The sequence below is a fragment of the Ptychodera flava genome, chromosome 12 (assembly GCF_041260155.1).
Source record: "Ptychodera flava strain L36383 chromosome 12, AS_Pfla_20210202, whole genome shotgun sequence".
In the NCBI taxonomy this organism is placed as follows: domain Eukaryota; kingdom Metazoa; phylum Hemichordata; class Enteropneusta; family Ptychoderidae; genus Ptychodera; species Ptychodera flava.
In genome coordinates this window covers 23,964,112-23,982,751 of record NC_091939.1, presented here as the reverse complement: position 1 = coordinate 23,982,751, position 18,640 = coordinate 23,964,112, and the positions used below count along the sequence as shown (strand labels likewise).

Genomic DNA, 18,640 nt, shown 5'->3' with positions numbered 1-18,640 from the left:
AGCAATCTGATTGGTTGAGATGCGAAAAGAACTGTGGTATATTGGCAATATACCACGGCTGGCACACGCGCGAGCTCTCAACTTTAGCAAAAATCCATTTTTGACGTTTCATACCAGAATTTCAATATACTGTTATGATATAATAGCAATAAAGCACACCCAGCGATGGTATACCACGAGATTTTGACCAGTTCACTTCATATATGCACTCGCTATCGCTCATGCAGATATGTCATGAACTGGTCAAAATCTCGTGGTATAACGTCGCTGGGTGTGCTTTATTACTTAATTACGCCATCTATATTCTACACTTGCTTTGCAGCTTGTGCTGTATGCATATTGTAATTGTATTTTGTGTATGGCTGCCTGTGGTAGTTGTTATTATTTCATTTGCAGTTGACTAATAGAAAGGTGCTACAAATAAAATTCTTTGTTTGCCGCCCGCGTGCTGGTAGGTTTTGAGAGAAAATTAAGAAAACGAACACAATCTTAACACCATTACAAATCAAAATATCATCTTTTTAAAAGAAACCAAATTAAAATTGAGCTTATGTTAATACACTTGTGTTTTTTGTCTGTGATTGTTTTTTTTCCTGGCTGGCCAGAAGGTTTTTCAAAAATCAAAGGATGGCAAACAAAGAATTTTCTTTAATTGGCCAAGTTGATGAAAATATAGCTGTTCTTCTATGAATATATTTGTACAGCTATTCTTTTTACATGTAGCTGGTATGATACAGCTTCTCTGCTCTCTGTATTTCATGTGTGTGTTAAAACAGGTCTTGACTATTTCTCCACACAGACTGTTTTCAACTGAAGCTACGGCCAATCAGATAACGTGCAAAATGCTCAAGAGTACAAAAACGGTCAGTAAAATTTAATGTGAGCCAATTTTTTGTCCCTAAATCATCAAAAGTAGATTTTCCTTGATAGTGCATGACAGAAATGGCGGTATCAGGACAGCTCCCCGGGACAATTGCCCTGACAACAGCCCCATAAGATAATTGCCCCAGATAACTGCCCCTATATCTAATCTTTTTTGCAAAATTAGCGAGATTTTTCATATTCAAACATATGTAGGATGTTGCAATTTAGTACTTTTTTCAGACAGCACAAAATGGACTATTTCAACAATACGCTTTAAAAACCTGCGATTTTCAAAAGTTTTGTGTCAATACAGGAGATAAGATATGACAGTTTTGGCTGTTACGATTTCATCTTGATAATGGCAACTTTTACTGACACTGTGTTCTACCTCATGAAGAAAAGCAAAAAGCAAAACTGAAGCGTGCTGGTACAATTTACTCTTTACATGTATAAAAAAAAATCTTTGAGATCTCTGGTATTCTCCTTTGACAAAGCAACGATGAAGCAATGAACATTCATAAGCAATATGTTGCAGTGTCATGCCTTATTTGATTGTGCTATCACCTATGATAATCACCTTTATAAATCTATAACCTATAATCTCTATCTTTGTTCTGATAATGATATAATTGTGTTGGCAAGTATGATTATGTTGTCATCACCTAAGATCATTATCACTTTTTCACTTATTGTTGTTCAAAACAGGTTTCTTTTTGTAATAATAATATAATTGTATCGGCAAGTATTTGGTGACATCATTTTGTTGCCAATCCAGACCCAAACCTGAGGACTCATTATCGTTAGTGATTGTTTCAAAAAATAGTACTGCAATTTTCAGCATCATTAGCGACAAATGAGAACATAATAGAGCAATTATTAGATGTTGTCCTTGCATCAGAAATAGCAATATGATGAAGTAAATTCAAGGCGATAGCGTGCCTTTTTAAAATTTTACATGGCCACAGATCACATCATATTTAGTACAGTGTGTCTAAGGTAACATTGGCCATGAAAGAGAACGTTTCAACTGTCGCTCAAATGTTCTTCGACAAAATTTCAAATCATTCTCTTTCATAATCAAGAACATAAATAAAGGGTCACGGTGCAAATTTGGTACTTGAAAATATTTCCTAAATTATATCAATATTTGAAATTCAAAATGGCTGATCCTATGTTAACTCATTGGAAAGACAATACAATTTTCGATTTTCATGAAACGAGATGTTGGTAACTGAATGTACTACTCAGGCGTGCTCCACTAAAAAAACAGTGAAACAATTGCCAAGCATTACCAATGTTCTACTATGGAATGAAAAAGTTGTGATGTGTTCTATGCACTCAGTACGCCCGAAAGATCACGTGATAGCAGTGCAAACAAATCTACATGTATGTGTACAAGTGCATATGGAAATACACATATTTCTCTGGGCATCAGTGCATGTGGGTGTCTTTGTACCAGGTGCCATTCAAATTTTTGGTTAAACCGATTAGCGAGCTAGGCAGGACTTACTTCAACACTGATAAGCATTGTAAAATTTTGATAATACAATCAAAACAAGCGAGACGACTCACAAACATTGATTTCACCTACAGGCTGGTCCTGATGGAGCCTGCATCGCCGACTTTTCATGTATGGTCCAGCTCTCGTTTGGTGTGGATTTGATTGAAAGAGTGCCAACAGTGAGTAACCTTCCTTTCTTTGGACATTATCTAAAGGGACAGTAGCTGTTAACTTTTGATGACTCTTTCCACCATTTTTGTTTTCAAAGACAACTAAATTTTCGTATCCCACTCACCAAAGCCTGTTGAGACACAATCTTCAGCTCATCAACTCAGCCTGTCGTTATTGATGACAAGTGAATTCTGGTCCGGACTAGAATTCAAAACGTAAACAGTAATAGTGCATAACACGTATTGACTCTGTGTTGACAAGCTAAGTTTGGGAGTAAAACAAGAACATATGTGATATTGACATAAAAAAAAAATAGTGTATTATCAAAATATGCAACTAAAGGGCCTGAGGCCCTATCAAATTAAAGTTAATTTACACAGGGAGAAACTATGTTAAATATTATGCTTGTAATGTACAACTTTGTTTGAGCATATAACTTTGTTAGAGCATACTTTTTTGTAAATGAAACTTTTGTCTCTTCACCAAAACATGCTGTATGTAGTTACATGTACAAGCGTTTTCCACAAACATGATGCATTTCTGTCACTTTTATTATCTTTCCAGTATGTGCAGATAGCAGTCAGTAAACCAAGTGTTGAATTATATGAAGGTGAGTACGTGTACCACATTTGAAAGCATTGTAAACAACAGGCATCAATGGCAAAAAAAGCATGAACTTTGACCTTTCAACATTCTCAATAGTCAGAGTATAATACAGATTATATCATATCATGCTACCATGCGCCATTCTGATTGGACGAGAGCTCATTCGACTGATGCTAAAACACTGTTTTAGCACTGATAGCGGTGCTGAAATGGGCCCCTAAACCAGCATTTTCGAAAATTGCCCAGTCGGTGCATTTGAACATTCCTACATCTAAACTTAATCTGAAACGGTCAACGTTGTTTCAAAGATAAAGTTTTGGTCTGTAACTCACTTCTTGGTTAAAATAAGTTGGGGTCGATGATGAAAGACTCTTCTGTAGCAGCACATTTGGTACACAAATCATTGCATTAGGGCAACAGCACACTGTGCACTTTTGCTTGATTCAGCATGAGTCGAGACAAAACATGCCGCCCAGTAAAATTAAGCTAGTATTAGTTCATACACAAATAAATTGACACTTCGTCACTGTAACGGTATGTCAGATATTCTTTGCCAAAGTTCAGGCTGTAATAAGCGAGGGTGTTCTAATGAGGTAGACCAAGAAGTTTAAAATAACAATGGGATGACTTCTGGCAACTGTGACAAAATATCCATATCTGAAAGTTCGGCGACATATAGCTATATAGTCGGCTCGCGCTATATGTCGTGCATTGTACCAAAATGTCATGTACAGGTATCTTAATATGCTGTGCTACATTGTATATAAAATGTTTATGTGCAGTGTGATTACTTTGTGATTTTTCGTTAATTTTATTGTCTTTACATTCCTGACAGGTTTTCTTTACACAAACTTTAAAACAAGTAGCGAAGTTCCGGAAATTGAAGGTCAGTGTTTACCAATGTTGAAAGTTTTGATTGCTTCTTGGAAAAAATTGACGGTATACTTTCTCTTTCTTATCAATTTTATAGCAACAGCATTTGTGCCTCAAGTTAGGTTATTTTGCTCGTGTCTGAGTGACAAGCTCTTCACTGAAGTGTACAGACGTGTTGTAAACCAGTGACACAGTCTTAGATTTTCATGTACACCCTGGCGTCTACATCCAAGCTCAAAATCTGTAGTGTTTATATTTTTTTGTTTGCTTACACGTACATTTGACATTTCAATGATTTAATTGTCTTTCCCTTTGTGTTATTTCATATGTGCTTATGTGTACATGTGTACGAGTAACAGACATGCACATGACTACCAATGTATGTGGGGTCCATATGCTCCTGGAAAGCCCTTGAAAGTCTTTGAATTTAGGGCCTCCTCGAAAGTCCTGGGAATGAAATTGAGCCCTGGAAAATCCTGGAAAATTGATAATACATCCACAATTTTTCGAAATAGCAAGATAACCTGTAGTGTTTAATGATATAAAAAGATATTTGGAAAACAGTATTATGGACCGGACGGGTCCTTGAAAATTGCTGAAAAAGTCTGTGAATTCTATGTGACTTTGCAGGGTGTGGACCCTGTGTATGGCATCTTAGTGGTTGAAATTTTAGTTGCCATTACTTCAGGGATCATTGAATTGACCTACTTTTGTGTTCCATTGTACAAATCACGCAACAAGTAGGTGACACTAATTCATCCACTTGAGAGATGAAACAGTAACTTCAAATTGTGTTCATTATGTCAATCCAATTAACTGTCTCCCGAGACGATACTGCACAAGGAGCACTGACAGAAGTTGTTTTTGATAGTTGGGGATGTGAATAAAGTGTACACAATAGCGATGCTTTGATGTGTACATCTGTGCTCAGATTTCATATCCATATTTCGTCACCTGAATCATTCTTGCTTTCAGTGTAAATGTCAGACCTGGTTACGCAATAGTGGAGGAGAGAGTTGCATTTCAAGTACATACACTCAATGTAGGTGCAAAAAGTCACTTAACCTAGAATAGGTGTATAGGACTGTTGGTACAGGTTGAAAAAGACTGCATTGAAGTTTCACTGGCTGTCATTTTTGACATATTTTCCAGTTATATTTTACTGTATGTAAAAAAAGTTGCTATAAGATGCTGCTTCCGAATTAAAATGCCTAGGGTCCAATGGCCGCTGCAGCCGGCCTGTAAATGTATGTGTATAATGTTTTATGTCATAATTTATGGCTGAATTTTAGTTCAGAATAAAATTCATTATCAACATGAAAATTTAACATTAGACCAGAGAAAAAAAGGACTGTTCCTCAGATTTTTTCAACAAAGCTACAGAGGTTGTGAGTGAAATATTTAAATTTCTTTTCTACAAACCAGCCAAATCTCCCACTAGTTACATTGTTACTGATGAATTGGAGTCTAGATTTTACAAACTGTCCACAATAATAGAGGCATTACATATACTAGCACAGTGTTGACAGAACAAAGTCTGAGATTTCCACATGCTCCTATTAGAAACAAAAAAAATGTTAAAAATATGCCCTAAAGACTGCAATACAGTGCGCCACAATTTCAAAAAAACCCAAATTGGCTAAAGTAGAATGGGAATTTTAGGAACTATGTAATTATTCTTCCTGGCCTCATGTGCAAACTGTTGTGTATTTAACATTTATTCTCTATATTTCAACATACCCTAGGGGGGTTGAAGGAGAAATGTATGTTTTACATAAAAGAAACATCATGAAGACAAATTATTGCAATATTTCATACCGTGAAATTCAGGATAGCATGTGCTGTTGGACGAATGTAACCTTTCAATGCCTGTCTTTGGTTTAGACAAGTTACCTGCTTTAGAGTGGGTCATACCATTGATAACAGAAATGTAGGGATGTCAGAGGTTTCTAGGGTAACAAGGAGAATGCTCTGTTCATATGCAGAAGAAATGATGCAAAAACTGTGTACAGTGATATAATGCCAGGCCAGAAAGCATGATGTTGATGCAGCCTAGATTGCTTTGTGAATTCAAGGACAAACACTCTGAAAACTGATGAAGAAGATAGGAGGATCGCAAGTAGCAGGCTTAGGTGTTCACCCTTTGAGCGCCAAAGTCTATTTTTGTCCCCTTTATAAATAATTCCCAGTCAATTTTTCTCAGATTTTTGCCAAAATTTTGAGAACAAACTGTAGCCAATGAAATGTGATGTCCATTTGGTCCAAAATTACCAAAAAATTACAGAAAAATTCATGAAAATTGGTAATATTTTGCATTGAAATTTTGGCGGGAGAAAATTACAGTGCTCAAAGGGTTAATGAGTGAAGTGTGAAAATAAAATCACAATTTTCAATTGAAGAGATAAAAGTCTACCACACAAAAGGCATTTCAAATGATTTGCTATTGTGCAGATTACTGTACTGTAACCAGGCTGTTAATTTGACCATTAGAAAGGCAATACAAATCCAAAGGTTATCAAATCATAGAGAGTTATGTAATAAATAGAATAAATCTGTACTTTGATAATTTCTGTGCATTTGAATTATTAGGTGCCAAAAGGACTTAATATAGTTAATTGAGTTTCAAAAATAGGCGCCAGCTGAAGTGAAAATTATCACCGTATGCAATGGAAATTTTCAATAAAGCCACCGATATCAGCCAGGAATACTTCCTGTCTTTGTTAAGGTGCCTTAGCTTTAGCATTTTGTTGTTTTGTCAGGTTTCACTCGAATTTCAAACAGAGTAAAACTGCACATATTTGAAGGAATTTAAGTCATATTGGTTTATATTGTACCGGTATATCAATTTTCTGACAACTGACCATTGAAGCTGATCGTGTCAGCCACAGATGTTTGTAGAATGAATGCCAAGAATCCATTAATGCTGAAGAGGCATGAGTTCAGAGAGGATACAAGGAAACAGATGTGTTATCCTTGTGGTAAAATATCTTTCTGCATGCGTGACTTTGAACTGATTAAGATCAAAAAAATCTCTTCTTGTGTAGGCAGATGGGTCAACAGAGGTCACACACACACAAATTTAGTTTTCTGAAAACAGTTGTCAGAAGACAAATGTACATATAGGAAGGCTGCATTCCTTGGATCTTAAATCTCCCCATCACAACACTGTCATAGCCAACCTTTTACTGTACTTTCCATATCTGGTGTAAATGTAGTTGACAAGGCTCATCCCCAGCACCTTCTCCCCCAGTGTTTTCAATAAGTTTCCCTTTACACATAGGTTGGCTGTGTTGACCCTGTACACTGATGTTTTTTCAAGATGCCATTACAAAACCTTGAAGCTAAATACTGATAGAATTGTCAAAAAAATGAAACTGTAGATTGTAGAGGGTATATCTGTTGGCTGAATTTAAAGGGAGGAGGTCGTGCTGTCTGCAGCTGTGCATATGGGACCCATACAACAGGTCCGTTGCTGCATGTATGAACAACATATCCAAATATCCCTTTTTGCATATCCTCAGTTTTTAAAATGGTGGTTGTACAGAAACTAGTGACTGTGGTTAAAGCAGGTGTATATAAACAAAGGGACACAACCAAAGTTTATTTGGCAAAGTCTTGCAGTTATTGAATAGCTACAAAACTGGTGAACATGCATCAAATGTTGAATTTGCCCAAGACTTTTGCTTGACATTCATTACCGGTTTCTTGGAAGAGGCAATGTTTTATCAACAGGAAAGTCACTCAGCCGAAGACAGGACAACCCCCTCCCTTTAACTGCTAAAAAGAAAAGGGAAAAAAGCAGAAAAAGAGTGCAGCATCTGATTTTGTCTGTTCAGTCTAGTCATTATTCTTTTTGCACTCTTTTACTTATGCACAGAAATTGCAACAAGTAACTCTGAAACACTGTCGACAAGAAATACAGATAAGCTGAACACCGTCATGAAACTACTGCCTCAGGTAAGCTTTTCGCTACCTTGACTGACTTCCAGTTTATTTTTGTATGTCATTGTGTGAACAAACAGTATCCCCATGAGGGCCATTTAATCAGAGAATGAAAGGAACAGCCCAAAGGCAAAACGGAAAGTGTTTGCGCTGCCCTTTTAAAAAAAAGGCTGTCACACTCCTTCAAGGAAATTGACATTTCTTGATAAGACAGAGAACTTTTTGGGAGACTCCGTGTGTTTATGTGCACACTTACATGTACATATGGTAACGATATCATAGAAATTGTCACCTTTATTTCATATCACGTTCAAATCAGCATGATCCACAAAGATCATGAATTTTAATGCTGCATGTAAAAGCGTTGCATGACAAGTATTTGGTCAGACAGAGTGGCAGATGAATGGAACATTTTTAATTCTCATGTTAAACTTCTCAAGTTTTCTCACAATTCACAAATCATGCATATTGACAATGGTTACCATTATATGGTAAAGAAATTTATTCCGTTTTTAAGTTCTGGCCAAAAATTTTGATCTGTAGTAACCATCGTTACAGGCCATTATGTAAAATGCATGATAAGTTCTCAAGAGTCATGAATAGAATGAAAGGAAACAATTAGAAAATGGAAGAATCACCAAATCTTCACTGCTAATCAGAGTTTCAGTGCCAAATGAAAATGACTGGGCATAATCGTGAAATACATCTTTGAATTGGTACATATTTCTTGTTTTTTCTATTCACAGTCAGTTAAAGTTGATGTGAATGGAGCCAGTGCCAAGGTGTCCGTACAAAGCAAAAACAGGTGGGTTTTTAGTCCTCTTTCTACCAGGCTTCGTAGACAAGCCATAGCAATAACTACAACTTGGGAGAAAGAAGATTAATATTAGTCGTGTATTCTTGTACATGAACAGGAATGAACGTACATGGTCTGATAGGTATACCAAAGTTATGGTTTATGATTGGAAAAACGTACATGTATGTAAAAATGTTTACATGTAATTTCGTCATCTGCACCAGTGTTATTAATGTCCTCCAAAATGAAGACAATGAGAAATAGGGAAAAGTGTTCCAGATTGATGGAAATGAGTTCATAGGGCGAGTCAAGGTGAACTATTTTGTGATCACGAATTAAAATTGAAAAAAGCCATTCTATACTAATTTCTTTTCACCATCTGCAAGCTGTATTGAATTGACTTGTACAATAACAATGTTTTTCAATGCCCTATGGCAGGTCGTTATGCCTTCATTTGGGTTCGATATCATTGGTTTGTGAAGTGGACACCAATTCAGAAGGTGTAACTGGCGTGGCCAAGGACATCATCTTACCAAAGACGACGCTGCAGTCTGTCTTCTCTGGTAAGTACTGTAGCATCCATGATCAGAGGTGATGGTGCCTGTAATGTGATGGAGAAGACATTGTTCTGGATATGAAATCATGTGACACATTCTTAAGGAAAAGAAGCAGTCTTGTTGAACATTCACAACAGGAGATATGCAAGAATATACACATGACTTTAGTATCAGCCACCTTACAGTGTGTAGCACGTAGACTATTATTATGACCAGTGCAGTCATATAAAGTGCCCTCTTGATGACAGAGTATACCGTACTTCTTTAAACTTTCTCTTTCACACTATATTCTGTTGTACCAGTGAAGATTGCAATTTAAGTACAGAAAAGAATAGGTTTATACAAAATCTGATGCTAACAGTATTGGTTTTTTCCTTTATTATTCAGATATTGAGCTGACCAACATTTCACCGCTGAAACTGTTTTCTCTGACAAAACTACAGACAGATGTCAAGGTACAGTATAAGTGCATATGTACATCGTATTATCATAAACACTCTTGTTATATATTCAAGATCAAAGGGAAGTGTCAAATGTTATTGGAAGTACACTAACAGTTCTAGCATGCTATCTAATCATATTTCATATCTGTGTAAAATATCATGGGAACTACATTTACAGTTCCACCATGATTATATTATATTTCACACACACATGCACACACACACAATGTATATAGTATTATATATATATATATATATATATATATATATATATACACACACACACACACACACACACACACACACACACACACACACACACACACACATTAACACACATATGTAATTAATAGATATCACATATATATATATATATATATATATATATATATATATATATATATATATATATATATATATATATATATATATATATATAATATATATATATATATATCACTGATAGATACACTGTAATGATGTACATAACTTATACCTTACAGTTAACAGATAGCTGTGGAAGTGGTGTGCTATTGGTCGACTCCTGTCACGTGCAATATTTACAAGATGAAGTGACTGTCTGGTACCAGCTGCTGGACAGCTTTTTGTTGCCATGGAAACAGACAGAAGATCACTTAGAGATGAATGAGCTCACTGAAAAATTGAAGTGAGTTCCATATTCATCCCGTGTTTCTTTGTTTTACACTTCTTGAAGTTCCAAAATGGATGCCAGAATTTCATTCTCATCGTAGTCACAATGACAAATTGAGAGATGTGACTTACTGTGTCATGGTGTGTGTGTGCCCTGAATGCCGTGTCTATGTTGTGAACGGCTTGTGTTAATGTAGTCCTGGCATGACTGCCGGTAGTTAGAGGTCAGTGGAAAACTTTCCTAATGGATCACACACATGTCACAAATGTTGGTCTGTTCTTAGAGAGCCATGGTGACAGCGCACTCACATCAAGCAGGTCAGAGTCTTCTCACCTCGAAATTGGCTGGCAAACATAGCAGGACACTATCTGCACATTGAGTTGTTTCACCAGTTGACTATTTGTTGACCATGAACTGAAAGCATAGTGTATGAAGAACCTCCTCAAAAAATTTCATGTGTTATCATTGGTTTCATGAACTGAGCAAAATACAGGTACATAGGCATACACTCATACTGGCACCTAGCCGTTCATATTGAATAAAATCTTCTGTATGGAGTGTACATCTCTGCATTTTTACCACATCAGCGAAACAGTAACTGTTTGTTACCCTTTTTGGGCTGAATTCATCACCTCATATTCCTGCATGTACAGTAGTTGGCATAATTATTTCTTCATTTATACTGCTACTCTTCAGGCCAAAATCTATACTAAGTGGCTTGAAGCTGCCAATAGATCTGGAAGTCAACGTTTTCAACCTGTCGGCATCCGTGAGTCAGCCAGACATACCAAAGTTTTCAGCCGTGGCCAGTACCGTGCTTGCAGAGGCACATATCCGATCTGAGAGCACACATACGACAATTCAGCGATATGTGAGGTGGGTTGATTTCTAAGGAGCATGGTCGGTATGCCCATAAAAAGTAATGTAGTGCAGCCTGGTCTTTCTGTAGTTGAAGCTGTATTGTCTCCAGATCTTCAGCTGATCAGTACAGACTGTATGGAGGTGAAGTGCATAGAGTAATGCAAGTGTAAACTGATTCATAATTCAAAAGATCAATTGGCATGTACACTTCATGGTAGTTAAAGGGACATAAGCTGTAACTTGTGGCAAGTTTTTCAGTATTCTGCTTCTGTATATCAACTACCATGTCTGACCCTAATCCATTTTTCATGCTGAAATTTCAAGTATTCTGTTTGTCAACACACCTTGTACATGTATGTGTGTAGTGATCATTGTTAATTGTTTACAAATGAATTCTAGTCTGGATTTGAATACAATTTTCAATAATAACAATGGAGGTTATACTCATATAGGTTTGTTGATATGCTAAATACTTGGCTTTAAATTACAGTTTTAATAGGGATTCAATGTAGAGAGTGTAGGGAAAGCACAAAACAAAAGTTCTGAAAAAATAGCTGAAAGATACAGCTTATGGAGCTTAATTACTATTGACCATCTGTAGGCAGGTTGCTATTGTAGTTTAAGGGAGTATGGGCTTTGAAAGGGAAATATGTGTACTTTCACTCAAACTTTCCTAAATGAAACTTCAACACACTCTCACCAAATCAATAAAATCACTGGTTTTGTCCAGTGTGAGAGTGGTTTGAGTTGAACAGGATTCTTAGGCGGTAACACTATCACTCTTGTGTGTTCCATTTCTAGGGGCAAGATCCATGGTGAGCAGTTGTACTGCTACGTCGGGGAAGCTGCCAAATACTCAGGACATTTCTCAATCAACAAACATCTCTGGGGAACGCCTTACGCTATGCATCTTATAGATATCAATGTAAGTACGTGTAGGTGTATGTCCGTCACATAAGGGTGCTACAGAGCACCTATTTTCATCGAAAATGGGTGGTTGGGTTGAGTTTATACACTCAGAAAGAGACCCATGCAGCCGTCTTGCCCCACAATATGGTATCTTAGTTGTACAGTGATGCCCATCAAAGACTTTTCTCTCTCTGAAAGGCTGCTGTTGAATTTAGTGACACTTTCTGAACTCTGGTAATCTTGCCCACAAAGTGTTGGCTCAACTGTTCACGTGTAATATGGTCTGAGACTATCTATGTTGTATCTTCATGATTTACATTGTCTGTGTTCAGAGAGAACTTGATGAAAACTGTTTGAAGGTTATACTTAGCTTGTTGGCACGACAACTACTCTCTAGATTTAAATATCATATTTCTCATTTTGCATCTTTCAAATTCAATGACTTGTTTTGGGTTATCCTAAAAACATATATCCAAAATTTATTGCTACCACAGAAATAGGGGTGGGCAAATCCACCAGCCCAAGTCGTAGGTTACTCAGTAGTAGCTTTTATGACTGAGCTGGTAGATTTTTACTTCCATTAGTTGAACAGATTAGCGTATAGATTATTGTAGGCAGTGTAAATTGGTTAGTAGTGGGTTGGAGGGAAGTGATATGGGGCTAGTGATCTGTATCCCATGGGCTTGCTGATCTTGAAAATGATTTTTCACCCCTGAGAAAGATTTAAAAGACTTTGCTGATTGTTTCCTGGGCATGTTTGTTCTCTTTCAGTTTTGCTCTTCAGAAAACACAGTAGAGCTGGAAGCGGAGACCAAGTTTCTGCAACTAGAATGTTCCAACGAGATCCTGGATCTGACGGAGCAGATCCTGGGAACTTTCAAAATGCTCCGAGAGACTGCCCTCGCTCAGTCACCACTGCCAACATCGCCAACAAAGAGAGCTATAAAGAAAGTCAGGAGCCTTAATGTCAAGTTCAAGTTGAACGATTGCAATGCATTTGTGTGTAACTCTGTCAATGGTGAGTACTAATGAAATGAATGCAAATTGGATAATATATTGTCAAAGAAAATTTGCATTAACACACAGATACTGGGCCTTTAGCGCGATGATGTGACATGTTTTAAACTTATATTTCAGAATGTTTAATGTTACAGATAGACAATTTAGGGACTGTCTTTAAAAGTGAGCTGTTTTTGCTGTTTCAGAGTGTTTAATGTTACGTATTGACAATGTAGTGGCTGTCTCTAACAGTGGAATATCTCAGGGATACTTGGATGGAATTCATTTCAGCCGAGTTCAAAAATTGTCCAAGGTCAGTGGTATTTCTTTTGCTTGATTAAGGGAGCTACATACCTTTTAGACACTTTCAGATTTTATTTCTTTCTCAATTGAACACGTCTCAAACCCCAATAAAGTATACATTTTCTGAAGCCCTTACCGGTATATAGAGCTATCCGACCAAGTACAGTACACGGTCATTATTTGCATAAGAGTCACGTGACAAGCGTTTTGCTGAACCTTCCAAAAACCGGTTTTTCCCGCCTTATGCAAACACGCTGCAAGATTCCCGTTAGAATTTCTTCATTGACAAGCCTTGACAATATCCTTCAAAACCGTGTCTGCGATTTTTTCTCGGAGGCTCCATTCAAATTATATGGCGTGATAATTAAAATTTCTTGAAAAGCACCTTCATCTAACACCTTTAAGAGCGCATAAAAAAAAACAAAGGCATATAAAAGAAAATCGCAGACACAGTTTTGAAGGATATTGTCAAGGCTTGTCAATGAAGAAATTCCAACTGGAAATCTTGCAGCATGTTCGCATAAGGCGGGAAAAACCGGTTTTTGGAAGGTTCAGCAAAACACTTGTCACGTGACTCTTATGCAAATAATGACCATGTACTGTGCTTCGTCGGATAGCTCTATATCATGGCTTTCAGAAAATATATACTTTGTTGGGGTTTGGGACGTGTTCAATTGAGAAAAAGGTAAAAATCTGAAAGTGTCTAAAAGGTATGTAGCTACCCCTTTAAGGTAGAATGCACCTCGGGGACAGATATTCTGACTCAAACGTTTACATTATTCTACTCCGATCTATCACTTGTGGGGGGCTCATTTTAAAGCTCTTGGTGTAAGAAAATTTTCACTGTCTTAGCATTTTTTTTGAAAATCAAAAATTTATATTTTTCTCCATAGAGTTAACACATGGATGGAGGCCATTTTGAATTTTAAATATCGGTAAATCTTGAGTAATTTGTTTCTCTAGTACCAAAATTTGCGCTGTGACCCAATTTTTTTTTTTTCTATTTTGAAAAAGAGTGGTTGAAATATTCCTTGACAAAATTTTGAGATAAAGAGTATGTCTCTCACTTTCAAGGTGCACACTACGTTCACACCTAAAGAATGTTTCTTTGATTCCTGATAAAGTACTTTCTACAGTTAACACAACCACACTACAAGAACATGAACACAATGCATGTACGGCTAAAATTGGAAATTGGGTAAAATCAATGCCTTGCTCTGAACATGTGAGTCAGTGAGTGTTAACATTTGTGATGTATGCAGCCACCAGTTAAATAGCTTGTACATGTGTAATGACTAAAAACCTGTGAGTTCATGGGAGGTCTACATCATGACCCTTTCAGTATCACACCTCAGAAAATTAGAACAATTTTGCTGGCGTGAATTATCTAAAGATAGTAACTATTGAATATAACATCAGATTCTTCAAAACATTGTTCTCTGTTGTGTGAAGGACAGTCTGACTAGTGCACATGAATCTGTTTTCAGAACAGATGTGTGAAATACAAATTTCACAGGCAAGTGTTGACTTCCCTGAGTATACACTGATCCACTTCACACGTTGTTTTTTGTTGTCTAGAATCACGACTGTGTACCGTTTTGTAAGCTAAACAAGGGCATTCTCAACATGGAGAAAATGAACTGGAAATTCCAACCTTCAAAGGTATGTGTCCTCTGTGTGAATTCAAGAGCGTGCACCTGTAATTTTTTGATTTGTCTACAGTTTGCAGCTCTTCATTCAAATTTCACATCTTTGCAACACATTGAGATTGTATTCAGTACCATTGCGTGATTAAGTCCCTTCTGATTTCTATTTTTACATCTTTCTGCCAAATGTCTTTAGAGTTTTTACAAATGAAGATGATAATTTGGAAACACCCTAATTACTTGCATAGCAAAAAAAAATGTTTTGAAAGATAAGACAAAAGTTGGTCTTATTATTAAGTAAGACTCAGTTTTCCATTTTTCCAAAACTCATTTCTTTTTCTGTCGGCTCTCAGGAACTTACTTGCGAAATTTCTCACAAGTTCTGCATGGAGTGGACGCCCACAGATCACATGACAATCTATCACAGCACCAAGGAGGTCTTAGAACACATCAGCAATATTAAGAATAGCATTCCGAGGTCGCCCTCTCGAGAAATCCTCATAGGAGAGAAGTCGCCTCCAAGCTCCAGCGGTTCCGTAAATGTTACTATTGAAATCCAAGAGTTGCAGTTTCACTATACAATATCAAGAACACAAAGGTGCAGTATTGTGTCAGTGATATATCATTATCTCATCGGTAGCTTCATACGAAACAGGCCAAGAGTATCAACATTGAATAGTTGTTTTGTGGCCCCCTGTGCATGCCGGAGGCACATAAGGGGGCCAGTGTCATCACTCTGCCAGTTTGTGCGTGTGTCAGTCTGTCTGTCCGTCCATCCGTCTGCCCATCCGTCTGTCTGTAGACCAAATTTGTGGAACTCATAAGATTATTGCATTATCATAATATTTGCATATGCAAATTTTCAGAGCAGGTTCATCTTTCTTTTATCAGAACATCATATATTTCATAAAATCGTAATCCAATAGCTTTCAAATTCAGTTTTCAGGTTCCTAGGCATGCCTGCTTTGTGTTTTTAGTCCCCGCGGACGAAGTCCGGCGGGGACTTATAGATTGGGTCCCGTCCGGGTGTCCGTCCGTCCGTCCGTCCGTCCGTCCGTCCGTCCGTCCGTCCGTCCGTCATCAACAGTTTCTCAGACACTGCTTAACTGATTTTGTTCAAACTTGGCACAAAGGCATAGCACTATGACCTACAGATGCATGTCGATTTATTTTGTGATACGATCCAATATGGGCGCGAGGCGGCCATTTTATTGCGATTTTTCATGTCTTTGGACCATAACTCAGACATCCTTGAGCACATTCTGCTCAAACATGGCACAAAGGCATAACATTATGGCTTTCATATCCATGTCAAATTAATTTGCGATATGTTTCAATATGGGCGCGTGGCAGCCATTTTGTTGCGATTTTCATGTCTTTGGACCATAACTCAGACATCCTTGAGCACATTCTGCTCAAACATGGCACAAAGGCATAACACTATGGCTTTCATATCCATGTCAAATTATTTCGCGATATGTTTCAATATGGGCGCGTGGCGGCCATTTTGTTGCGATTTTTCATGTCTTTGGACCATAACTCAGACATCCTTGAACAGATTCTGTTCAAACTTGCCACAAAGGTATAACACTATGGCCTACATATGCATGTCAAATTATTTTGTGATACAATCCAATATGGCCACGAGGCGGCCATTTTGTGTGCGATTTTTCGTGTCTTTGAACCATAACTCAAAGATCCTTGAACCGATTCTGTTCAAACTTGACACAAAGGCATAACACTATGTCCTACATATGCATGTCGAATTATATTGCGATACGATCCAATATGGGCGTGAGGCGGCCATTTTGTTGCGATTTTTTATGTCTTTGAACCATAACTCAGACATCCTTGAACCGATTCTGTTCAAATTTGGCACAAAAGCAAAACATTATGCCCTTCATATGAACACCAATTTATTTTGTGATATGATCCAATATGGCCAACAGGCGGCCATTTTTTTGCGATTTTTTCATGTCTTTGAACCATAACTCAAACATCCTTGAACCGATTTGGTTCAAACTTGGCACAAAGGCAGAGCACTATGGCGTACATATGCATGTATCAATTAAGCTTGGGATAGGATCCAATATGGCTGCAGAACTGCCATTTTGTTGGAATTTTGCATGTCTTTGAATCATAATTCAAAGGTCATTACACCCATTTTGTCCAAACTTGGCACAAAGATCGCACATGTCAATTTACTTCGTGACATGTTCCAATATGGCTGCCAGATTGTCATTTTTTTCCAATATCGCTGTCAGATGGTCATTTTGGATTTTTTCATGTCTTTGAGGCTTAATCATATGCAAATATTCTTTACCCAATGTTGTTGAGACTTGGTACAAAGATAAAGTGCTATGGCATACATATGCATGTCTACTAATTTTGTGCTATGATCCATATGGTCAATAAACAGCCATTTGATTTAAATTTTGGTGTGATTTTTTATGTCTTTGAAACATAAACATAGGTCACTGTCCCTCGATGGACTGATTTTGTTCAAACGTGATACGAAGATAAAGTACTATGGCTGCATTCTTGTGCACATTAATTGTTTCATTATATGATCCGAAATGGCTGATTACAACAACATACCCGATCCCATACCATTTCGAAAATTCCACCACAACCATGTGTATAGTATGTGCCAATCACGACACTGGAGGCAGTAAGGGCATCGTTATGTGTGATGTAATCAAAAGTTCCTTGAGTGGTCATTACCGGCAGAGATGAGTCATTTATTGAACGTTCCTCAGATTACTTTATTATGCAAGTCACAGGCCTGATGCACCCGTTGCATCAATGTCACAGCTACCTAGACTACAGCTACCTAGACACCAAAGATTATAACAAAATGGACAAGCGGGGACTGTGTCATCAACGATGACTTGTGTGCAAATAATGATGAAATTTTGCGCAATACTGTCTAATTTTTTTTGTGAAAAAAGTCAAGATATACATATTTCATTTATTTCCATATTTGAGTTTTGAGGTGCTGTAGACTGGTTAAGTTCCAGAAAAATGTTTTTTTTTGTCAATTTCGTATTCTTTTTTCGTCATCACGCTCACAGCCATATTACACAGGGGCCATGAAAGTCTTATTTTGATCTGTACAGTAGTGTGTTAAAGAGGGTCCATACACTCCTTAAAAGTCCTTGAAAGTCTGTGAATCATAAAACCTCCTTGAAAGTCTTGCAAAACTCCTTGAAAATGAAACTGAGTCCTTGAAAATTCAGGACAATCGATTATCCACCCACCGTTTTCAAAAATGACAAGACAAGTAGTCGTGATATCGTAAAAATGATGTGTATTGGAAGAGATACATAAAAAATGGTATCTTGAAAATGGTATTTTTAACCTCAAGAAATCCTAATTGCTGAAAATGTTCTTGAAAGTCCCCGAATTTTAAGTGGCTTTGAGTCTATAGACCCTTGATGAAGCTTGTATGGTGTTTTCAAACTTGCAGACAATCAGTTTAAAGCCCGATTTAATGACAGTTACTTTGTGTGCAATT

At 37.2% G+C, this 18,640-nt stretch overlaps 1 protein-coding gene across 2 annotated transcripts in view; it reads left to right on the top strand.

The window, feature by feature from the left end:
- Positions 1 to 18,640, top strand: part of LOC139145468 (bridge-like lipid transfer protein family member 2) — a 90,538-nt gene that overhangs the window by 5,290 nt on the left and 66,608 nt on the right. For both annotated transcript variants that reach the window (XM_070716666.1, XM_070716667.1), the window contains exons 7-21: positions 800 to 863; positions 2,458 to 2,544; positions 3,101 to 3,146; positions 3,978 to 4,028; positions 7,893 to 7,972; positions 8,704 to 8,762; positions 9,192 to 9,316; positions 9,698 to 9,765; positions 10,257 to 10,420; positions 11,102 to 11,281; positions 12,068 to 12,191; positions 12,947 to 13,193; positions 13,381 to 13,487; positions 15,056 to 15,139; positions 15,477 to 15,721. In XM_070716666.1, coding sequence (XP_070572767.1) covers positions 800 to 863; positions 2,458 to 2,544; positions 3,101 to 3,146; positions 3,978 to 4,028; positions 7,893 to 7,972; positions 8,704 to 8,762; positions 9,192 to 9,316; positions 9,698 to 9,765; positions 10,257 to 10,420; positions 11,102 to 11,281; positions 12,068 to 12,191; positions 12,947 to 13,193; positions 13,381 to 13,487; positions 15,056 to 15,139; positions 15,477 to 15,721 — 1,731 coding nt within the window. The remainder of the gene's footprint in view (positions 1 to 799; positions 864 to 2,457; positions 2,545 to 3,100; positions 3,147 to 3,977; positions 4,029 to 7,892; positions 7,973 to 8,703; positions 8,763 to 9,191; positions 9,317 to 9,697; positions 9,766 to 10,256; positions 10,421 to 11,101; positions 11,282 to 12,067; positions 12,192 to 12,946; positions 13,194 to 13,380; positions 13,488 to 15,055; positions 15,140 to 15,476; positions 15,722 to 18,640) is intronic.